At 37.5% G+C, this 25332-nt stretch overlaps 2 protein-coding genes and 1 pseudogene across 3 annotated transcripts; 2 read left to right on the top strand and 1 right to left on the bottom strand.

Annotated features, from left to right (window-relative positions):
* The first annotated feature begins 356 nt into the window (after positions 1-356).
* On the top strand, positions 357-4455 carry LOC125242206 (zinc finger and BTB domain-containing protein 43-like). Of its 2 annotated transcripts, none has more exons than XM_048150928.1 (5): positions 357-486; positions 572-799; positions 924-1069; positions 1565-2132; positions 3833-4455. In XM_048150928.1, exons 2-5 carry the CDS (start codon positions 595-597, stop codon positions 4138-4140), a joined length of 1227 nt encoding a protein of 408 aa, XP_048006885.1. In that variant the 5' UTR covers positions 357-486; positions 572-594; the 3' UTR covers positions 4141-4455. The 2 variants fall into 2 exon arrangements, with proteins under 2 accessions (XP_048006885.1, XP_048006884.1); XM_048150927.1 differs by lacking the exon at positions 3833-4455 and adding an exon at positions 2464-3707.
* A 56-nt stretch (positions 4456-4511) lies between these two features.
* LOC125235765 lies at positions 4512-9468 on the bottom strand (annotated as a pseudogene).
* Positions 9469-10048: 580 nt separating this feature from the next.
* LOC125238196 (gamma-tubulin complex component 3 homolog) lies at positions 10049-25322 on the top strand. Its single transcript, XM_048145472.1, has 18 exons — positions 10049-10225; positions 10496-10662; positions 10939-11052; positions 12871-13015; positions 13375-13566; positions 13731-13813; positions 14377-14494; positions 15685-15816; positions 16164-16254; positions 16414-16571; positions 17862-18057; positions 18589-18728; positions 19078-19284; positions 20584-20801; positions 23341-23482; positions 23722-23836; positions 24118-24292; positions 24885-25322. Exons 1-18 carry the CDS (start codon positions 10159-10161, stop codon positions 24915-24917), a joined length of 2493 nt encoding a protein of 830 aa, XP_048001429.1. The 5' UTR covers positions 10049-10158; the 3' UTR covers positions 24918-25322.
* The last annotated feature ends 10 nt before the right edge of the window (positions 25323-25332 follow it).

The following is a 25332-nucleotide window of genomic DNA, read 5'->3' as shown; positions in this document are numbered from 1 at the left end:
ACTTAACCGTGCAAACTATCGGTCGTCGGTCGTGGATATGGCCTTGAGCGCACGGGCGTCCGATCGAAATCTGGCTCGCTGGATGTTTTGGTCAGCTGAAGCCACGTCCCGAAGACCGTGCACTAGTGAGTATTATATTCCTTGCCGCGCACACTGATCGGTGGACGTCCGCGTAGTATGTTCCTGGCTTAAGTCTATCAACTTTCAAGCCATTTCCATGAGTCACCTGTAAGATTCTTTCTAGTAATAAATAATAATAAAATAAAAGTTTTTCATGTGGATAGGCCCACAGATAGCGGGCGCACCGTCTTACAGCGTACTGTAGTGTAAACTATGCTTAAATGATTTACCACAGACAAAGCAAAAAGCATAACCAAATTAAAAAGTTAAAGCATCACGACAGACGACCGACGCGCTACGCGAGATGTCAGTTTGCTTCGCAAAATTAAAATTGCTGAATTAGATTGCGAATACTGCCGAGGAAGAGTAAATACCATTTTATAACTAGTTAAGTGAACAGTTGGGGTTAAAGAGGATTATAATTATCTCCTTAATATCATTCTTATTTCAGATGCAATTTGAAACTAAATAAAAATGGATCAACAATTCTCATTGTCTTGGAACAACTTTCATGGAAACCTAACAAAAGGATTCGCCGGCTTATTAGGAAACGGTGAATTTGTGGATGTGACTATTGCGGTAGACGGTCATTTACTACAGGCTCACAAAGTAATCCTATCGATATGTTCGCCTTACTTCAAGAAGATGTTTCAAGTAAATCCGTGTCAACATCCAATTAGTAAGTTTTCATTTTATTTATAGACAAAGTTCACGTACTTATTCATAGCAGTATGTTTCTTGGTCGAGTGTTGTGTACTTTTTAATTTTTGATGTTTGAATTCATTTGAGATGTTTTGTTGCAGTTGTCTTGAGGGATGTTACTCACAAAGCCATGAGGGATCTGTTACAGTTTATGTACAATGGAGAAGTCAGTGTAAAGCGAGAAGATCTCACTAGTTTTTTAGGCACAGCAGAGGTTCTGCAAATCAAAGGATTGACTAATAAAGAGGTTTGCTTTTATATTTTGTATGTTCCCACTCATAAACAAATAGTACCTATAGCTATAGTTTTAATTTAGACAAAGTTAATTGCTTGAATTAAGCTGAAATTTCCATAAATCCTATATACAAATCAGTTGATCTGAGGATGGCCAGAGAAACACTGATAAAATGCAACTTCATTCTAGTCGAGACTGATACTTTTCCTCAGGGAGATATTGCTCCTGTTGCACAGGCCATAATAGAATTAGATGATGTGTCTAGCCCATTGCACATGTGAAAGTGCTAAATAAGCACTGGTGCATTTTGTAAGACAATATGCATAAGGAGTATAAAAACTGTAGTTCTTATTAAATTCTTTGTAATAAGTGGTTCTTATTAGAGTAGTTAAGTCTATTGAAAGGATTTGTTTGTTTTGGGGCACCAACAATATTTTTATTTTTAGTTAGTCTTCTCTTTCCGAATAGACTCTAACTAGAATTTTTTCATATAATATTACTTTACAGACTGATGAAGAAGACAATGAGAGAGAACAAAACTTATCTAAACATGATAATGAATTACCCACATCCACTCCTGAGCCCGAGCCATGTCCTACAGAATCCTTTGAAAACACTAGAAGTGATGACACCTCCCAAAATGATGTACAGGATATTTTTAAACAGCAACAATTTATGGATAAACTCCAGAGGCTAAGCAATTTAAAAAGGAAATCTGAAGAGTTTCTTCAAAAAAATTACTACACGGAAATGCTTAATGTAGAAAAGAAACCCAAAACTAAAGAAAAACAAAACATTCATGTGCATTCCAATAACTATGATAATATAAGAAATATGTATGATCTACCAGTAGATGCCACGTCACCTTTCAGCACACATATAGCCAGAACAATAAAAGATGTCAATGAAAAGAGTAAAGAATCTGAAGGTGCATTAGATCTAAAAACTGAATGTGATGACAGTGACATCATAGTCACTGACCCAGCAATTTGCAATGATCCAAAGAATTATGATGCATCTCTGGAAGGACAAAAGGATTTATCAATGGGACTAGATTATCACTCTCCACAAGATAGTAAGTATTTTGATATTTTATACATTTCTAAAGTATTTGTAAGTTAAACACTTAGTTATATAATTTCCACCTACATATTCATAAACATTTGTTTTTAAGTTATGCTTACCTACTAATGCTTGTTTGTTTATTTATGGGTGTCTCAAATATTGGGACATCCATGATTGTGTTGAAAATGCAATCATTTTTATTTTCACCAACATTATGCCAATTTATTTTGCAATGCCTTCATACTGTGAAAACACGATGGCATTTTCAACATTACTGTATAACTGCTGAAGTCATTTATGTTTTGCAAATGCTGTAATGAAAATGCCCATCGTGATTTCAGATTGTCCCAGTCTGAACTCACTATTCATCGATCTAAAAAACTTAGTAAATGGTAAAGTGGCTAACAACATGTTGAGAACTAACCCACATGAAGAGTACTCGAGCCACAGAGTGGAACATCGACTGGTTACCATACCACAGAAAGAAGATGGCAAAAAGAAGTACCCCCAGAGATCTTGCAGGCTATGCTGGAAAATCGGGAAAAGGCGTGATACCAGATTTATGTGTAGTGCCTGTGAACTACCATTTTGCAAATCCCCATGTTTTGAAATACATTTTAATGATATACTCAAAGTATCACAGTTGCAAGGAGACTATTATGCTCCATAGGCATCAAACAATATTTTTACTATTATATTTACAATATTAGACCTCTAAAGAGGTGTCTTAATTATGTAGTTTAAGAGATAATTGTAACGTTTTAGTGATATTTTTATTGAAAAAGATAATTGAATCATAGATTCTAAACATTTCTGATTTCTGGGACCAAGAAATTCAGTAAGCATATAAAATTAATTCAGGAAACTCTTTTAATAATATTGAATGTTTATTCTTAATGTTAGGTTTTAAAATATATAATTAACGTAATTGACAAATAAAAGATAGAAAACAATGTTTTCTCCTGAAGTACCTAACTAAGAAGCACAATAAAATTTATGTAATTGACAATTAACTGTGATAGTGAGCTTCTTCAGCTCTGAAGTGCCAATTACGCTAATGTAAAATTAAAAAGCACTAATGTGCGAGGAAATTGTTACAATCTTCCTATATGCATTTATTTGTATGAAAATTCATACTGTGCCATTGTTTCTGCCATCTCAAAAGTACGTCAAAGACTTAATTGCTCATATTCTAGTCTAACGATTATTTATTAAAAATAAGCTGCCCAATTGTTTGCCTTATATCAAGAATATTTTGATAATAAGGAGACTTGGTTTAATCTTAGTATATTCTTATCTTAAATCTATGATCTCTACATTTTAAGAAGATAAATTCGTGTTTTGTGACTGAAATAAGATTCACATTCCTACTACCTATTTGAAATGATTGGTTTAACATTGTCAGGTAACCACTGTAAACCTTAATCAGCCAATGTCAAGGAAAGCAGGCTTGTGAGTTGTGATGCTATGATATCTACATTTATAATTTTTTATCAATGTGTGGTTTTGTATTCAAGTGTGGTTTGAATTTAAGTGAATGTATTTTTATATCGCATTTTCTACAAATAAAACTTATAAACGACAATTTGTCTATATTTTTTGCGATCATAAAATTTCCAAAATGCTTAAATTATTTTGTCATGATAGAATGCCTATTTTATAATATATATTAGGAGTTGGTTGAAAATTTATTTGAATCTATTATTTCAGGTGCCCTGTCTCTGGTTGTGAATGATACGTGCGAAAATCAACAGTTACCGGTGCGATATAAGTACATATATAGCCGAAAAGGACATAAACAGTTAGTGCATATGAACTTTGTGTATACAAAACACTCGACAACGCACGGTAAGACGTCGTGGAGGTGCGTCCAATACTTCTCATTAAATCGATGTCCAGCTACTGTCGAAACTATAGACACTATGATATATGCCGTCAATCATCAGCATAACCATGAAGATTGTTATGAGAAACTATCAAAGAACAGCATATATGAAATGAACGTTTTGCCGAAATAAGAAGTGAAATTGATCAAGGTCTCCTGTGTCAAACTATGTGTGAAATTGTATTTTACATCCTTGGAATCTAAAAGATGAACTAGTAGGATGATGTTATGTCGACATTCTAACATAGTTACTGAACACATCTTGATACGTAGGTAACCTAAATATTTGATAAAATTACGAAGTTCCTAAATTAATTTATTTTATATTACATTAGTTAAAAGTTTTGACTTAGATTTTGTACTTATACATAAGTAAGTATATTCAGAGTATCTCCCATAGAATAATCTAGTCAAAGATTTATATTTAATTCTTTATCGTAAAATCGACCCGAAAAATAAGGAAAAAAAAACATTATATAATATACATTATTCAAAACATAGTCGTTTCATTATTCAAATAAGTAGTTTAATAAATATTTCTCCATCTCTGAATTACTTATACTCTACAGTTTAGCGTGTTTCGTGTTGGCTGCACTTTGAACTGCTAACATAGCTGCTTTTCTTTTTCTTGGTCTGTGCTTTTTATTAAAACCCACATCTGAAAAAGAAAATGAAAGTAATTTATCACGAATCTGAAAGAAAGAGTATTCGCGCCAAAAGCCACACGTGAAACGTCACAAATTTATAACGCCATCTAGTTCACCAATCTAATTTTTAAAATATCGAAATATATTCAAATTAATCTCAATTTACTGCGTTTCAACTTTGAGCAGCAATAAGTAAGGTCGAGTTTTCACATTTATTATTATTAAGAGCCCATATTGTCCCACTGTTGGGCAAAGGCCTCCCTCAAATTCCTCCACGCATCCCTATCCCCTGAAGTCTCCCACCAGTCCTCGTCAAAGGCGTCAAGCTCGTCGCGCCATCTCTGGCGAGGTCTACCGCGACGCCTTACAATTTGTGGTACCCAATGTGTGGCTATCTTGGCCCACAGGGCATCCGGCATCCGGCAGACGTGTCCCGCCCAGTCCCATTTAAGCTTGGCAGCAGTTGCAGCTACGTCAGTTATTCCCGTTCTGGAGCGCACATTTAGGCTAGCAAAAATATCTGAACACATTTTAAATTCCTAGGTTGAGGAGGCTGCAATTTAGACAGCTGAAAAGCTCTCTTTATCATACCTAATAGCAAGCGCGGATCCAGCTTCGTGCCCAGGGGGGGTCACGTGGTAAAGGCCCGGGGCCCCAGGGGGGGTCACGTGGTCTATTTGTATGGCCAACTTAGGCTCCAGGGGGGTCATGACCCCCATGACCTCCCCCCCCTGGATCCGCGCATGCCTAATAGGGAACTTGACTGTAGTTAAAATAAAATATTTTATACCGTGCACGAAATAAAGCATCAGATAATTATTAGAAAAACATGGACAGATGTTATTTTTAAATACAATTTCTATTTAATAAGTCGGGTAAAAATATATAAAATAACTGAGTTGACTGTGACGTCACTCAATGCTATTGCATATAAATTCTATATTATACCAAGTCGGTCATTTAGTAAAAGTTCCAAAACATTTTTCTAAAACATGTTTTTTACAATTGTTCAGTTTTACTTGAAATATTTTTTTTTATTTTCGAAGCTGAAATTTTTTGACTTCTTAAAAAGAAGCTGCAAAGTAGCCCATACTTGTGTTTTTTAGGTTAGTGCCTAGAGGTCAAAATAAATCAAAATACTTACGTATATCGACATCAGGCTTCTCTTTCAATCCAAAAGATCTTGCAGCAGCGTTAAGATCTAAGGTCAACAAGTTGAATACGTGTTTCAGCTTTCTGACTTCGAAAGATCTAATGTAGCCTTCCATAGCGTCTACAGCTAGCTGGTGGAAATTGGGATCGCTGAATGCTGCGTCTAACTGCAAATAAACAAATCTTGGATATTAAGAGTCAATAGAGAAATCTACGCTGATGAAATTCAGTCAAATCTAGACTGTACCTTTGGCTGTAAGTTATAATAGCGATTCCATGATTCAAACTTGTCCATGAAAATTTTAGCGTCTTGTAAATGATCCACAAATTCTCTTTCTTCTGGCCGCAGTAACAAGACTGCGTTCCCGGCAGCTCCTATGCCCCTTGCAGTTCTTCCAACTCTATGAATGTATTCCTGGAAAAATAACAAATAGAAGGGGTAAATATGTAAATCGACCGGCTTTTTATAGCCATAGACTTTGCCTGCTTCATGACGTTAATGTGTGTGTTAACTGTGGTTGATATGATGACTGTGATGAACCCATATGGTTTTCAGGAAAATGCAGCATTTACACCTACAGTACAGTCCTATAAGTACCTTACCTATCTATGAATTTAATAAAAATACTTACATTTGTATCAGCTGGAGGATCAAACTGGACAATCCAGTCAACTGCTGGTATATCCAAACCACGGGCTGCTAGGTCTGTGCAAAATAATGCCACATTCTTGGAATTATAGAAATTTGTTATTGTTGCTGTCCTATCAGCTTGGTTCATTTTCCCCTAAAACACAAGAATGCTTTTAGATACTTCTAAATGACAACATTAAGTTTGGAGCTCATTAGACAGATTTTAAGGGAGACTGCAGTTACTGGCCAAAGAGGATTGAGTATATAGAGTAATTACTGTCAAAGTAAAAAGTAATGACTTTATTAGCTTCATTTCAATCATATGCCCTTTGAGCTAATAAATGTTCACTGAGAATGTACAAGATTCCCAAATAGATGAATGTGGTGCCATCTAATGAAGATATCAGAGTTGATAAAACTCTTTTCCCCTCACTAGCTCGGAAACACGTGTTTTGTCCTTTAATACCAGCGGGTAAAAACGCATTTTATCCACTAGTGGGTAAAGTAATTTGATCTTGAATAAAGTCAAAATATCTGGGCGACCGAGCTTCGCTCGGTTCTATTTTAATATATCACGTCTTTAGATAAAAAAAAAACTCTTATAAATACAAAAACAAAAAAAAAGACAAAAAACAAAAACTTAATTTCTGACCGGGATTCGAAACCCTGACACCTACGATCTATCTGCGTACATTAGACCGACCTCGTGCGACTGAGCTAAGCGGAATCGATGCGCGCGCGGCGAAATTAAGGACCATATTTTACGTTTACAAATGCGAAAGAAAAACTCATGAAAACTCGAAAATTCGCGTTTTCCGGGATCTAAGGCTACGCTAGATCGATTTTTCACCCCGAAAACCCCCACAAAACAAATTTCAGCGAAATCGTTAGAGCGGTTTCCAAGATCGTCGGTATATATAAATAAATAAATAAATAAATAAATAAATAAATAAATAAATATACAAGAATTGCTCGTTTAATAGTATAAGATTAACTGCTTTAAAATTGATAAAAGTATGTGAATCTAGTAATAAAGATGTTTTACCTCCCGGGGAACCACTGGAAGCAGTGATAAATGCATTTTTTGCGTTGTAGTTTCCTCGCTACAGTGAGGGGAAAAGTTTTGTGTTACACTCGGGTGCAAATGTATTTTACTTCTCGTGTGTTAAAAAACTCGCAAGTTCAGGATTCTATTCTCGAACCACTCGCTTCGCTCGTGGTTCAACTATAGAATCCTTTTACTTGCTCGTTTTTCCATTCCACACTCGGCGTTAAAATACAACTTTGCCCCCTTGTATAACAAATAACTATTGTTAGATTTGCTTGTCTGTTATTGTTGATATTCTATCTTGTGTTACCAAAGACAGGTATAGGAAAGACTGTCAACGTGTGCTTGTGGTTTGCAATTTGGACAATGTTAAAAACTACTTAAAAACTTATTTTTGTTGTATTTATAATGAATACTTACATGAATACACAATACTGCTGCTTGACAATATTTACTAAAGAATTCATAGTGGAAAATAACAGACTTACAACTGGAGAAAAAGACCATTACTTTTGAAGATGCTGTTTTCTTTAGTAATTTATGCAACCAGTGTAATCTGTATTCTGTCTCGCATATTGCATACCTGCAACACAAAGAGTTAATTTCTAAAATTGTTACAAATGTAAGCAACACCTTACACGGGCACGTGACTCATAAAAGTTTCTAATTTTGGAGGTTTATGCAATATGGGTTGCAGTTGCATCACTGCCAAGGAAGGCTATATTTATATCACTACATTACATTAGAATAGTTACCAACCCCTGTTTTAATCCTTCAACAGTTGCCCTTGTGTTATCTTCACTCATGTTAATAGATTGGACATCATCTTTCATGGCTGACTTTATCAAAGCTTGTGTTGTTTCTGCCTCTGTAGCACTAAATAACAATGTTTGTCTTTTTCCTGAAAACCAGAGCATGACATTTTAGACATTTTGTAGGGACTTTTCTTATTTTTACAAGCTTTTTATTTAATTTAGACCTGTCTCTTGTCTGTGTGTCTGATTTAGTTAAAACTTTGCATACTTTTATTTTGAATATTATGGAAACCAATTAGCTGATTAAAATTATGGAGACTGGACACAGCCACAGCCGCCATAGGATCTGATACTATATTAGAATGTATATAGTAGATATAAAAGCCTCTACCAAAACATAAACAAAGAGATTATTGGTATTTTAATGTAAACATCATTTCAATACTCACTTGGAAGTCTGCCAATAATTTGTTTCAAATCCTCTTCAAACCCATACTGAAATATTTTGTCAGCTTCATCCAAGACCAAGCAGTTAACAGTGTATAGTCAAATTCTTTTGTGCGCATATGGTCAAATAATCTGCCTGGAGTAGCAACTACTATATGAACACCTGCAAATTTAAAAAAAAAAGGTTTATTGTCTTTATTCATCACAAAAGGATGACCGGGTCACCAATCATGAGATCACCTCACAACCTTGATACTGGCAACAGTCTCAATAGACATTAAACTGAGTGGCATAGTCTTCTGCTTGTGCTTGCTTTTGCTCTGCTTCTGCTGTATGTCTGAATGAATTGAACCATTATTTTATGAATGTTAACATAAAAAGATGACTAATCTACCTGTCGATAGTTCTGCACTCTGTTTTTTCTGTTCTCACCTCCTATTACCAAACTCGATGTAATTGTGCTGTGATATGAGAGTAGGTCTTGCAAAACTGAATAGGTCTGTGTAGCTAACTCTCTGGTGGGTGATATAACAATACACAATGTACCTAAAAAAAAAATTGGGCAAATATGAGTTGTCAGGATTTCTTTCCTAAAGAATTATTTAAAATTTAGTTTCAAATGAGTCTCACTGGCGATTGGACTATCCATAGTGTGTTTACTTATAGATTCCACAACAGGAACCAGAAAAGCCAATGTTTTTCCTGAACCTGTCTTTGCTGTGGCTACCACATCGCGACCTTCGAGAGCTATGGGTAGTACTTCTGCTTGTACCGCAGTCATATGCTTAAATCCCATATTTTTAATGGCCTTTAAAGTGGTTTTCGAAAGTTTATCGCTTAAGCTTTTAAATTTTGGATATATTTTTTCTTCGGACATGGTAATTTATTTTAACATGAGCAGTGAAAATCTGATAAAGTTAATAGAGATACTTAAGGAGGAATATTGCACTAGATATTAACTTTTTTTGAAAAGCTTTTTGATATAAATTGGTACCGCGAATACAACACAACACCATGTGCGTGACAGTGACACTAGTGACAGTCTGACGGACAGTACTGACCATTTACCAATGATGTTCATTTTTTTACAGTTTCGTACAAAGTCCAAATTTAAGTAGACATTTGAGAAGCTAAAGTTTATAATAGGATATACTTATTATATGATATTAGGAGCAACTTGCCTAAGGAAAGGATTTAGTTATTTTATAAGTTTAAGTATTTAGAAGTCTTAAATTTCAGGCAATATTTACTACGAATATAAAATTGTTTTAGAAATAAGTACAATTTGGACCTGTCAAAGATTCTGACAGATCGTGTAAGCCACCCTAAATTCTCTATGGTATAAATGGTTGTATTTGGCATTATAATTTCGTCTCAATCAACATTTTAAATTAAAATAACAAGTGAATTGTGATGAATTTACTTCTCATTACCACTCCAATTGTTATCTAAGATTATAACTACTAGAAATATGGATTTATCAAGTAGTATAAGTGAAAATCTACGCAAATTATGCGTGGTATTATCATCAGATCCAGGTATGATTCCATTTTCAAAATAATGTTATAACTGTCAATTAAATCCACAAACTTGCTATCTTAATTTTTATATCTTTTAGAATATTATCTTTATCGCAGTATCCTATGAATAGTATCCAAGATTACTTTAGAAGTCTGATTACATTATTCAAAAGAGGTATTGTGTACATATTTACTGCTTCATTGCCTATGGCAGTAGACACATGAACATTAAAAATGCAATTACTAAATGTTATTTAACACTAAAGAACATTGAGTTACTATTTTAAGATGCGGCTCATGAGTTAGCAGTGACATACCTCACACCTACTGGTAAGAAGATTCGGTCGATTCGAGATGAGAGGCAGCTGTGTTCCAAGATACACTCTCATCTTTTGTCAGGATCGGCCAGAGATGCAGAGAAGTTTGATGAATGCTATTCTAAATTGAAGCAATGTGTAAGTTATTTTTGGTTTACTAATCTTCCTTAAAATAATATTGCTTGAGCAATAATAATAATTTCTAGACAAAAATTGTATGTGGTTCATTTCCAAGTTAATAATTTACCATACTTTTCAACTGAAGAGGTGGAAATTGGTCTTTCAAACAAACAGTAAGATGAAAAGTATTATTACAATAAATGAAAATTCCAATGGTTCCTCATTTCATAAGTTGCTGAGAAGTTATTGAAATTTATGTGAACCTTTATTTTTTAATAATTTGTAATATTTCAGATGGTTTTCAAACAGCGGGCTGCAGTACTAACTTTACTTCTGACATTGTCAGAGTCAAAGCAAGACAAACAATCCACCCATCAACTTTTTCCCATTCCAAATTTGCCTCCATTAGTAAGTATTATGGCTTTCTTTCTCAGTTATGTTGTATATTATTTTTCAACATAAAAACACATTTACATGCATGACATACCTATCAGTAAAACCAATGTGTCACGAAACTTATTATTATTATTATTATTTTGCTAATGCACAGGCAGCTTATATATCAGGCAGGTTAATATTACCTAGTCCAGTAGGCCTAGCACATGATTGCCACGAGAGTATGTTGCCGCGAGATAGACTACCCATCCTTATGTCATTAACCCTTTAACCGCCAGAGTCTGATATACACGGTGTTTCCGGTATCACTCAAAACCTCAGACACCCCAACTGATTTTTATTTTTTTAAACTCATCTAGAGTATTCATCTTTTAATCTGATCGTTACTTTTTTTTTAATTGAATTTTTAATTTTCTGTACAGCTCTACTTGACTTTTAGCTCTACACTCAATAAAATAATTGCTAACTACCATCATAAACCATAAGACTATTTATTTGTGTACGTTACTGCAACGACATAAGGTTTACCAATAGACAGCTAAGATGTCACTGTAAAACACTTTAAAGCTTTGTCACAGTAAACTTCAAATTGGACAGGTAATCGCAGTAAGCAAATTAACTCAATATTCAAAATGACAAGGTTGTAATTAGGTACGAGTTCAATTTGTTATGACTTATGATAAACATTAAGATTAAACTGACAAACAACGTCAAACTAGTAGCGGAAAAAATAATCGTCCAAGTAACCGGCCAGTATTAATACCCCTAAATACTGAAAAAAGGTAAACAACCTCTAGCAATGCGATATACACAATGTTGTATTACGAGTACAATAGAATGGGCACGTAAAAAATAACTAATAATACTAATTTAAATAAAAATATTACCCCCATCAAGATATAGCTCAATCGATTCTACTCTCGATTCTGAACAAACTGTTTTCAGGTTTTTAGTGTTAAGTGAAACACGGTGTATAAGACATCACATATCCAGCTCATTCCGCCATAGTCTGATAAATAAGACAAAGATCTGATTTGGTTTTTACAGCCCATTTATAACTCCCATAACTATGCCAACCTTACTCTGCGTGGTACAATACCTGTCGGTGGCGACACGAGCACGCTCGATCAAAAATTTCTGGCGGTTAAAAGGTTAATACAGTTAGAAGAAGACGTGTCATCTATCTCGCGGCAATCATGTGCTAGGCCTACAGATGGGATAAAATAGTTTTATACATATGTAATTTCTTGGGTATTATTAGTTGACAGATTGACTATGGTGGGGGGGTCCTAATATCTCATGCAAAGTGTGCCGGTGTGCGCGGTGTGGGTGGAGGTTCATTTACATGGTGTGGGAATTCGCACATTATTTTAGTTACACTGTGTACTATTGTGGTTATATACAGATCAGAAAAATCAGTCAAATACCACAATGTAATGAAAAGCACATCACAAGTAAAAGCACCATGAGAATGGGCCCTTACTGCTAAAAGTTGTTTTAAAGTGTCACACCCATTAAATTTTAATAGATTTATTAACAGCTTTCGTAACCAAGAACCCGCCTAGTGGGCAATCCTGAACTTTGCTTGGCATCTGAACAAATAAAGCCACTGTGCATGTTCTCGCCATACAAGTAGGCGGTTATAAATTACGATCGGTTTCTGACGTAGTGCGCCATTTTTAGTCTGGTAGTAAATGTGTTAAATTATTTCCCAGAAAATTATTTAAATGACAAGAAATCGCGATTGTTATAACTTGTTGTGTTCTGTATTATATCCTAAAATGATAAAGATAAAAATATTATTACTCATTGTTATTTTTTTGTTCTTAGCAATCTGGTAATGGCATACCAGCTTCCGGTACTAGCAGCAAAATAACTGTATCATCAAGTTGGGACAACAATGTACTAAAACAGGGCTCCAACCAGAGTCTTCCATCAAACCCTAGCAACATGGCATTAGCTCTACCAACATCAGGTAGGTATAGTTATTATTACAGGTATTCCTTATTTTACCGCATCTTATGTCCACAGCATATTATACCATTAAATAAATAAATATTGGAGACACCTTACACAGATCAACTTAGCCCCAAACTAAGCAAAGCTTGTACTATGGGTGCTAGGCGACGATATACATACTTAAATAAATAAATGCATACTTATATACATAGAAAACATCCATGACTCAGGAACAAATATCTGTGCTCATCACAGTCATCACACAAATAAATGCCCTTACCGGGATTCAAACCCAGGACCGTGGCTCAGCAGGCAGGGTCACTACCGACTGAGCCAGACCGGTCGTCAAACATTATCTACTTATTTAACTTTCAGATGCATTAGCTCTCGAGCGTGATCGTAGTTGCATCCGAGACGTGGTGTTAGCAGCCACCGGGATCAAGTCCCGCGATGCGTGCAATGGACCCCGACCGATGCAGATGCTGTATGCTCGCATAGCGCACCTTGGCTTCCTCCATGACCGGCTCAAAGAGTTCATTGACCCCAACTCTGGCTTAATGCCTCAAGGTATTAAACTTCTGAAAGTTTTGTCATGAGAAATTGTTTCAAGTTCAACCTTAATGGCTATCAAAAGAGTTGAATAAAATAACTGCCTTTTCTAACAAGCAAAAATTGTAATGTTAGACAAAATATCCATAGTAGTAATACAATGAGAAATTGGAAATTTTCAGGTCTAATGGGTGAAGGCTTAGTGTCTTCAATAAGAGATGAGCTTACAGAGTACTATCGCAGTGTTGCTCTCCTCCAGTCACAGGTCAGTATTCAATCATAGAAATAATTTGTGTAATTTATGATCCCACTGCTTAGATCAGACAACACCAGGCAAAAGCTTTTAATATATGTATAACTAGACTCGGACTTTCTCCAGCGGCACGTGGGCCTTTTTATCAAGAACTTCAGTAACCAAAAATTTAAATTTTGAAAAAACCCCCGACTGCGACATAGTAGACCGATTTTCATGAAACATGGCTAAGAACACTCCCGATTAACTCAGCTTTCAGACAAAAAAAAACAATCTAAATCGGTTCATCCCTTCGGGAGCTACGATGCCACAGACAGACAGACAGACAGACAGACAGACACGTCAAACTTATAACACCCCGTCGTTTTTTCGTCGGGGGTTAGTTAAGCACTTCAATAAAATTTCCTCCACTCAGTAAATAACAGTAGGTATTTAAAATTACTGTAGCCACTGTCGAACTATTCGGCTATACTCGCATGGCACGTTGTATCCGATTCGCACGTCTTTCTGAGTGTACAGTGATACAGTGGAATCTCAGATTTTGGAATGAAATATTAATGTTCTGTACATTTTAGGCAAGTGAAGGAGATGGCGGTGGAGCGACTCTGCGAAGGATTGCAGTGTGGGCCCAAGAGCCTTTACATCGACTGACGTGGCTTGCCAACATTGCCCATACTGCTTACCATAAAAAAGGTACATATCGATGACCGTAGTCTCAAAGGGCGTAAGGGACAAAATGGCAAAAATGAGTTATGCTCAGATTTTTTTTTCTCTATCGAATGGTATATTTAACGTCTCGATACTTTTAAAAAAACGTCCGATACGCTCTAAAAAACATCGGCAGTTCTACCAAGTTTGAAAGAGCATTTTGCCGTATCCACCAAGCTAAAAAAAAAACTGTTGGTACGTTTTGGCGTAACTCCCCAACCTCATGTACGTTATAGGGCGGATCATTTTTCTAAACTTAAGAAGTCTTTTAACGATGGGTGTGGATTTGGTGCTCTATAGGGTGCTAATAACATAAAAACTATTAAATAATGGAAGTGTCTCCACAAAGTTATCGAAAATAAATTAAAAAGCAATGAGAGACAGACAGACACGCCAAACTTATAACACCCCGTCGTTTTTGCGGTGGGGGTTAAATATAAACGGATGCGGTAAACAATCCGACCACCATCTCGTATTTTCTTGGAAACATTTGACGTATTGTATAGGTCGTGCTGTTTGAGTCTATTTTTTGTTATAAAATATAAAGTAATGACGACTGTATGAAAAAGAGTTAAGTTTAAAATAGCGACTATTATTAGTAGAGATGGGCCGAATATTCGGTAAATATTCGGTATTCGGCATATTCGGCAAGTTTTTCAATGTTCGTATTCGGCCGAATAATTCGGTTGCATTGCCGAATATTTACCGAATAAACAAAGTAAATAACTAATGAAGATCTTACGTATTCCACTGGATAATAAGCTCCTATTTTAGTAGCTTTTTAAGGAACTGCTAAAAAGAGAGAAACCTGTGTCAAAATATAAATACAATTGTTTTGTAAAAAAAGTTGAAAAGTTGAGAGTTGAGAAGAGCTCAGAGTCGTTTTAACTAAGTTTAAGTTATCCTCTAAATGATAAAAACATAGTTGTGGTAACATATGTAACTATTATCAATCATTTAATAGTTTAAATTAACATCCCCTTTAAAAATATGGCGTAACCGAATATTCGGCTTAATGTTCGGTTCGGTAAGAGCTGAACCGAATGTTCGGCCGAATATTCGTATTCGGCAAAGTCCATATTCGGCCCATCTCTAATTATTAGCTACTACCATTAATAGCGAGTATTGTCAAATCAATAAATTGAGAAAATTACAATTGTAATTATTATCTTTAGGTGGTGAACTGGCATCTTGCGTACACCGCTTCGTGAGGCACGGGGACGAAAGAGTAGTGGTCCTGGCGCGGCGCCTGCTCACTGCGCTTACTTATCCTCTGCTGCTGATGCTCACAAGGTGGCTTTTACATGGTAAGTTCTTTTATTATTTATGGACATGGTGAATTTTCTGCGCAATCAGTCATAAGCCATGCTGAAAACGCTGTAGTGCTTAAAAATTTATCCAGTTATCAGTATTTTTATATGTAACCTTTAATTCTTCAAGAAAAAAAGAGTATTCCCATCATAAAAGCCGGCAACACATTTATAACCCCATTTGCAGCAGGGCAATCATGGTCGCGCTCACTATTTGTAAGTGCGATAGGGACGGCCCGATGTTTTATCATTTATCGCGCGACCAAGGTGTCCATGGGTTTCGGTAATCTGTTGTGTTTGAAAAAACTACTTCACTCTGTAGTTTTCAAAGTTTTTTGTTTCAGGTGAAATTGACGATCCCTTCAATGAATTCTTCATCGAGAGTAGAAGCGGCGTAGAAATAGAAAGAATGTGGCATGACAAATACAGAGTCAGGTGAATTTTCTTGATTAATTACTGAATATCACTTGTGGCTCCTTCCAGTTTGCTTAAAGCGACAAAATTAAGAAATACAGAATAATTAGTTGATAAAATAGCCTTCGTATTCCATTGAAATAAACATAAATAGCACATTCAGTAACAAGTTTGTTCCAGGGAATGGATGATGCCATCTTTCATATCAAAGGAGCAGGCGGCGCAGATCCTCGCCACTGGCAAGAGTGTCGTTTTCATGCGAGAGGCGTGCCCCAAGGGCTCAACAGACCCCACCGACCACGCGGAGTGCTTGGAGGCCTTGTTAAAGCATACCACTGGTCAGTAATTTTGCTTGAATTTTGTCGCCTAGTTCATTCCATCGATCAGCTAAGGTACAGCGGGGTTTCGTGAGGCGGTCTCACGTCATCGTATTAGGAATAAGGTACAGCAGGCAAATCTCGACTGAGGGGCAAATGTAACTGGTCCATTTTTTCCATGTTTTACAATATTTTCACTAAGTGTCCACCAGTTATGTATGGTAGGCGTGTTCAGTGGAGACATGTAGAACTGAACATCATAGTGTAATAATGGAAAAAATGGACTAGTTACAATTGCCGCCCAGTCGAGATTTGCCCCGCTGTACCTTATTCCTAAAACGATGACGTGAGACCGCCTCACGAAAATGGGGCGCGAACCGACGCAGACGTCACAACGCATCTGCGTAAAAGGGCTACACCCAGAGGTATATGGAATAACATCCACGACTTCTAGTTAACGACCCCCTTTGATCGCCAAACATTCCAAGTGACGCGTGCGGCTGCAGCATCAACCTTCGTGTAGTTGACAAGATTCAGGATGACGCACCATTCACGATGGATCTATGGTCGGAATGTATTGGGCTGTAATTGTGGGCCTAAATAAGTTTGTCTTAGTCCGATTTCGCATCATCCGATCCGATATCGGATGTCGGAAAGATTTCAACGGAATAAATCCAAGATGGCGCCTGTAATGTATGGGATATTGGTCCTACATCTGATATCAGATCGGATAATGTGAAAACGCACTTAGTATATATTAGGGTGGAGCGGATGTTAGGAATGAAGAAATTTTCAGCTTTTTAAATCAACATCTTCTGGAAAAATTTTGAAAATCTCATACAAGAAAATTCAACTTTTAAATAAAAAATGTTTTTTGCAGTATTATGTTAAGTATACATTATTGATACATATTATTACAAGAAACTACCAAAAATTGCGAAAATAGTTAAAAATCGCCGATTTTCAGTATTTTAGCGGCTATTTTGGCGAATGTATAGACAAACTTTGGCGATTCGTGACGCTATTTTCAACTTTTTGTAGTTTCTCATAATGATATGTATTCAATAACATATACTAAACATAATACTGCCGAAATTTTTTTTTTATCTGAAAGTTGAATTTTTAATGAGATTTTCAAAATTTCAACCCTAATGAAAGATGTTGATTTAAAAACCTGAAAATTTGCACTTAGTTGATTGATAACTATTAGGTTTGCTAATTCAAGAAAAGTGTTTTTTCGCTATATATGTGGCAATTGTTACCGGGATGAATAGTTCAGTTCTATACCAAAACAATAATATCTGTTCTCAGAATCCAATTCGACGATACCATGGTGGGAAGCGGAAGGCTTCCGGTCATCGGTAGCGGACGCACACTCGGCCGTGTCTCTACGGTTACTAGACGCACTTACTACACACCACCACATAGTCGACCACTTAGTCGCACATCGCCGGTACCTGCTGTTCTCGCAGGGTGACTTTGTTCACCATCTCATGACGCTGTTAAAGTGAGTATTAAGATTAAAACTAAAACTTAAATATTTTTGTACAATAGGCTGTTTCCTACTAGTCAAATGAGCTTCTTTATAAGAACGGCTAATACGATTTGCTAATACGGAATTACTATGAAATACTGAGGAGTGACGTCACGGTCAATTCGTTTACTTTATATCTTTCTCTTTGACTTATTCAATAGAAATTATGTTTAAACATAAGCACTGTCCATATTTTTCTTCTAATTGTGGTGCTTTATTTCGTGCACTGCAAAATATTTCATTTTATGTGTAGGAAACTAGCTTTTGTTTTACCTCGAGACGCAGTCACAACCGTCAACACACCATCATCAACAAATCTTGAAGCATGTGGTATCTGTTCTCGCAAGGTGATTTTATGAACATGAATGCAAAATTATGCGCCCGTAAAAGAGTGTTCTCACCCTGATCAAGTGTCTTACGGCACCGTTATGCGTGTACTGTAAATAAATAAATTTGATTTGATTTGTATTTGCTGACATATCAACGTGTTTTTTTGTGATTCAGGGACGAGTTAAACAAGCCTGCGACGTCTCTGTTCGTCCACAACCTCACTTGTACGCTGGAAGCGGCCGTGCGCGCTACTTCTGCGCAGTACGAACCGCCGCATGTGTTGGAGAGTTTACAAGTCAACTTGTATCACAATGGTACAGACATTTTACAGTTAACATGTCAAATTGATCCTAAATATGTGCAGTTTAACGTTTTAGGTCATTTTAAAAATGCGTATTTTTCTTTGTTGTGATTCAAGAGTAGGTAATTGACACGGAACTAAAAAATATTGTAGTCTTAGACTAACGCTTGGATTTCGCTCACCAAATACTATTTACTACGACTATGTCTATCTGTGGAACCTTGTTATTGGCTCATTGTTTCTATGTTATAAGCCTTATTGTAACTTTAGCTGTAACTTTTCCTTACAAATAAAATATAATGTATAAGTATCTCCCTCTCCTCTGAGTAATTATGAAAGTATAGTAAGTAAAATATTCACAGGCGACGGGCGCGACGAATGCGGCTGGGACGTGTTCGCGCTCCAGTATCACGTGTCGGGCCCGCTCGGCACTCTCTTCCCGCCTTCTTGTGCTGCGCGGTATCGCGCTTTGTTTAGCCAGTTATGGCGCGTGAAACGGATAGAACAGAGCCTTTACGACGCGTGGCTAGATCACGCGATATTGCAGAAGAAACTCAAGCATATGCCAGGTAGGTACTATTGTGTAGAGATTTAGGTGGCCCCTTCTGACACGCGCGCTGTTCAGCCAGCTGTTCAAGCTGCCAGTTTTACGATCATCATCATCAGCCTATCGCTCCACTGCGGACATATCGCGCGATCTGTTCATCCAGCCAGCCATCCCGCGCAAATCGTCGCTCCACCTTGCCTGAGGCCGTCCTACACTACGCTTGCGGATCTCCACTCAGCACAGTCTTTACGATGCGTGCCACTTCAGCTGGATCGATCACTTTGCCATACTGCGATCCCGAAGAGACGCCGAGCATCCCTTTCCATAGCAGCGACTTTGAACTTGTGGACCAGCCGTACCGTCAGTGTCCACGTTTCGGCCCCGTACGTCATGACGGGTAGGACGCACTGATGTGGGATCGACGATGTAAAAACTCGACGTGAATATTCTTCTGTTCAATTAATGTCTTTAATGCTTCATGTACTGCAGAAGAAACTCAGCATATGCCTGGTGAAGGCTCTCGGAACCGGTTTATGTTTTACCGGTTTATTTCGATTTTACTCCGAACTTTGTAAAAAACGCGAACGTTATGAGAACTTTATTTTAACCGAAATAAACCGATTTATTCGACGAGCGGCGAGACGCACCGGCGCCGCAAAATGCCTACGTTCACGCAGCGACTTTTTTGTTTGGTTAGAACAATATTACCTATCATGCTGCGGAATAAACCCGTTTATTTTGTTAATCGAACGAAACCTTTATGAAAGCGTTCCCCTAAAAACCGGTTTATAAATAGCGGTTTTTCGAGCGAAAAAGAAATTTGAAAATTTAACCGGTCTCCGAGCCCTGTTGTGTATTAGAGATCTACATTCGGCACATAGTTCGTCTCGAGAGTATTCTTTAGTGATGTCCATACCCAACCACGAGGATGCTCTAGAATAATGTGGACATCCCTAAGCTTTTACTAAATTAACGAACAGGCTTCTTACGCACTTGTCGCCAAGCGGACTCCAGGGTCTCATGAGCCGTGACATGAGCTGTGATAATAGGGAACTTGACTGTAGTTAAAATAAAATATTTTATACCATGCACGAAATAAAGCATCAGATAACTATAAGAAATGCATGGACAGAAGTTTTTTTTTAAATCCAATTTCTATTTAATAAGTCGGGTAGAAATATATAAAGTAACTGAGTGGACCGTGACGTCACTCAACTCGATTTCATATAAATTCCATATTAGCAAGTCGTTCAAATTCGTTTTGACAGTTCTGATTTGACTAGGAGGCAAGTAGCCTATTATATCCACGTTGTATTCGCAGAGGTGTGGGGCCTGATGCGGCGCGTGTCGTGCCTGCGCGCGGAAGCGCTGCGGCTGTGCGGCGCGCTGCAGGAGGCGAGCGGCGTGGCCGTGGAGCCGGCGTGGGAGGCGCTGCTGAGCGCGGCGGCCGCGCGCCAGCCGCTCGACACGCTGCTCGCGCTGCACCGCGCCGCGCTCGAGCGCCACGCCGTGCACGCCATGATACACCACACGACGCAGGTACAGAGTTCGTTTACTCTTGAACACTGAACACCACTTTCATATTATGGAACATAAAAAGTGGTCCGATCGATTAAATCAGAAAATGTGTCGTAATTGTGGTAACACACAGACGCCATGCAAGGAAATTACCCTGCAGCAGCTTGGACTGTGTATGTCAGATGTATGCAAAAGAGTACCATACTGTCAAATTTTCTATCTCTTTCATTTTGAGCGTGACGTCAATGATTAGTAATATTACTTTCAATATATTTAAAATTTAGATTTTAATGAGGCCATTTCGAACGGTGTTTATGATAGATATCATGTTGACAATCAATCTCCTGACCGTCTCGCTCATACCAATCCTATCATATATTTGAACGAGTGCGACCGAAACAGTTGAGTATTATTGAAGATTTTTGAATGTCTAAAATCTTATTGGTAGTTGTCGAAAACCCGCTTTTTCCATAAAGTGTTGGCGCGACGTCAAGTGGGTGATAGGCGTACGAGCAAGTACGCGTTGGATGGTCGACTACTATGCGCAGCGGTTTTTACGCGTACTTACGGTGACACACAATCGAAAAAGGTCGTCGAGCCATAAGTACGCATACCTGCTCGTATCGTACGTTTATCACCCACTTCAGTTCAGACTGTGTTTCGATCGGCGTTTAGCGACAATGATTATCAGCTCGGCTTCATGGCTTTACGAACCTTAGCTCGGACCATCGAATATGAAACTTATAAACTTCTTTATATACAAGGGTATTAAAGAAGTTTATAACCAGGTGCTCCATGACACCATTGCACCAATCTGTCGCCAGCACCGCTACACTTCAACGGCCAAGTCACACAACATCCATACTAATATTATAAATGAGAAAGTGTGTGTGTCTGTTTGTTTGTCCATCTTTCACGGCAAAACGGAGCGACGTATTGACGTGATTTTTTAAGTGGAGATAGTTGAAGGGATGGAAAGTGACATAGGCTACTTTTTGTCTCTTTTTATATCCCCCCACTTCCTTAGAATGGAGGGTGGAAGTTTGTGGAGAGATTTTCGAATTTAACGCGAGCGAAGCCGCGGGCAAAGGCTAGTTAACTATAATAATAAAGAAATCGCAGTAAGGAACTTTATGTAGATTTCATTACTTTTTAGAGATAGACAAGCAGCTCCATCAAGACGGCTATTTTGAACAGACTGTTTTTGGTGGGATATACATAGGCATAGGTATATAACACTAACAAGGTATCTATTGTCTTAGTCCGTTTTCACATTATCCGATCCGATATCGGATGTCGGAAGGATTTAAATGGGAAAAATCCAAGATAGCGCCTGTAATGTATGGGGTATCAGTCCTACATCCGATATCGGATCGGATAATGTGAAAACGCATTTAGTCTCATTAATTATTACTTATGTCAGAGTTTCACTAATTATTTCCTTTTATTCATTTATTATCTCAGTTTAGGTTTATACGAGTACCAAACGAGTAGTATACGAGTAGAAAATATATTACCAAAACAATACAAACTATCATTAATTTATTATAAAAACGTAAAACGTAATCCAAAGTGTCACACCTGGCGGCCTAACTATCCGCGTTGTGTCCAAGACTACATGTTACACATGACTCTCTACATGTTAGCTGAAATACTGTCAAACCATTCACTGTGATTACTCAGATTATTATAAGCAAAATGATTATCGAATGAACTTTCTGGACAATTGAGATGCATGGGCGCAGTCGAAACCAGCTCGCCTCTTCAGCCGTGTCCCGTTGAAAATCGGAAAGATTCTTTTCCTTAGCACATTTAATGTTTACAAATTGGATTCGCCTTCTGTCACCTAAACTGGTAATTTTATGTATGAGGTCATTGGTCATACAATTATTAATTTATACAGTTATTAATTCTGTATCTCTACTCGCATTGCTGCTGCGATTCTAAAATATTTAATATCCATATTATGAATATTCAATAAAGCATACAATGACATTTGTGATGTGACATGGATGTCACATCTGTTGGCACAATGATTGCGTTTTGTTGAACGTATTTGAGCTCAACATATAGGTTTATTATCACTAAGTATATTATATTAATGAACAACGAAACGGATGTGACATTTTCCTAGTCCACCAACGTCATCTAGTAATTTTATTTGGAAATAATTAGACAACATGCGAATTTTTTGAGGGGTGCCTCGGATGAAACGCGTCTCTTGCTATTGAGAACTTTTCCCTCAAAACACCCATGACATTACATTACATTAGACATAGTTCAATTTTAAAACGGGTCGAACAAAAACAATGTCGTGCAAGTTTTAGCTTACTCGTGTACTTAGTTTTACTCGTGTATAATTTCAAGCAAACCTTGCTCGACATTTTACGCTCCGTAACGATAAGCACTATCGAGAAAACGAGAAGTACGCGTTAGCGGACCCCGCGACCGAATGTACCTATATGCCGTGTAAAAGTGCCCCTGTGACCTATTTGCTGAAAAAAATATTTAGATTTTTTGAATGCTCGACTTTTTAGTAAATAGTTCATGTTCTTTACAGGAGCTGCAGTCCTACCTTGGAAACGTGCTAACAGAAACCCTAGCGTTACGGCGGTTCGAAGCGAAACTAAACGCTGGAATCAACGCGGAACTAGACCGGAGGGACAGAATTGAGCAAGTGAAAGCCGAAAGAGTAGCAAGAGGTTAGTTCAGTATCCTTTTGGATTAGATTACTGCCTGTATTGACCACTAGCCCAATGTAATCGAACTAAAATAATGAAATGCCTATGTAGATACATTACAGTACGATTATATCAATTAACAATTCGGGTTTTATATCTATCTTGCTCGCTTAACCGAAGCCGAAGGGTAAAAGCCGAATCGTCAACTGATTTTAAACGCACTGTAAGCATTTTTTTCTTAACTTCAATTACTGTTTTAGGTGAATTCGCTATCACGGCCGCAGAAGAAGCAAAGGATAAAGAAGAGAGGAAAGTGTTCCACCAGTTTTTGACGAGTAGAAAAGCTGATCTGAATGTTTGGGCTCGGACTTACAGGTAAATGGGCTAATCAAATCTTAGACTGATACCTTTCATATCTATGGCGTTACTAAAATTATTTCTGGAGTTACCAAGACAATATATTAAAAATTTGTATTTTGTTATAATATCAGAGATCGTTAGCGCATTGGTCACGTTCTCCATAATATTAATTGGATTCCAAATAAAGAAAAGCTAAACTCTTAAGAACATATTAAATTACTTTCATAGAAAATATTAGAATTAGTTGCTTAGTTTCGTGACCTAAGATTTATTAACATCCCTTTAATCTCTTTCAGGGTACACGTAACATCGCTGATCCTTAAGCTGGCCCTACACGGTGAGGTGTCACTTCAGACACTCGCCTTCCGGCTCGACTATAGCGACTTCTACAAGCGCGGCGACGCCAAGCTGCACCACCCGCTCACCTACCAGCACAAGCGGCTCAGCGAGATCGGCGTCAGCTTGGCTAAGGTACCTACCCGCACTTGATTGTCATCAGTCACTTTTACGCTAGGGTTGCCACTCTGCCTACATACAACACTCACGACATCCGATGGTATGAGACGGGAAGTTTTCTCACGTTTACACTTGCTAATCACTGGATTCCACGAAGATGAAATCCCTTGCCCTTCATTTTGATTGAAATTACGATGTTTCCTGATTTCAATCGCTTCACGTACTTTCCTGCTATAGTAAAGACGTTCAGTTGAAAGGACTTTGGGATTATGCAGTTCAATCCAGTGGTTCGGTCCTGACTCTAGCAAATGCTCGGCAACCGCAGACTTATTTATTTGTCGTTTTTTGACCGCCGCGATATGTTCTTTGACCCTTTCCGCTATGGTGCGTTTGGTTTCTCCAATATAAGAACTACCACAGCTACAGTCAATCTTATAAACGCCTGGCGTCTGATATGGAATAACATCCTTTGCTGACCTTAGTTGCCCCGCCACCTTCGACAACGGCATGTACACAGTCAATAATATATTGACAGGCAATAAAAACCTCTCATATTTGCTTGAACTTCTTGATGATTTATTAAGTATTTAAAATGTTTTGGTTTCAGAGTAAAGTGATAGATCGGTCCAAGAAGAAGTGACGTTTCTTAATCACGAATCCAAAGACAGCGCCTCTGGGATGCTTGCCGTGTCCGGAGTTGTTGTCTTCGGATCAGCTGACCGGGACCTTACAATTAAAACCAATATAACAAACTGTTAGACACATCAACGGTCAAGCGTGAGTTGGCCTTTGGATAAATATAAGATAAATACTTTGTAAATCCTGACCAGAAATATATGTATGTATTGTCAGGAGGGCGCTGTTATTCTGATGTATGGGGTGACAGTTCAGTTTAGTAACTTTAGTATGAAGATAACCTTACCACAAAATTAAAATTTTGAAAAAACCCCGACCGCGACATAGTAGACCGATTTTCATGAAACATGGCTAAGAACACTCCCGACTAACTCAGCTTTCAGACAAAAAAAACTAAATCGAAATCGGTTCATCCGTTC

Source organism: Leguminivora glycinivorella, chromosome 2 (assembly GCF_023078275.1).
Source record: "Leguminivora glycinivorella isolate SPB_JAAS2020 chromosome 2, LegGlyc_1.1, whole genome shotgun sequence".
NCBI lineage: Eukaryota > Metazoa > Arthropoda > Insecta > Lepidoptera > Tortricidae > Leguminivora > Leguminivora glycinivorella.
Note: the sequence above shows the minus strand (reverse complement) of the source record. Positions and strands in the feature narration are given on the sequence as shown.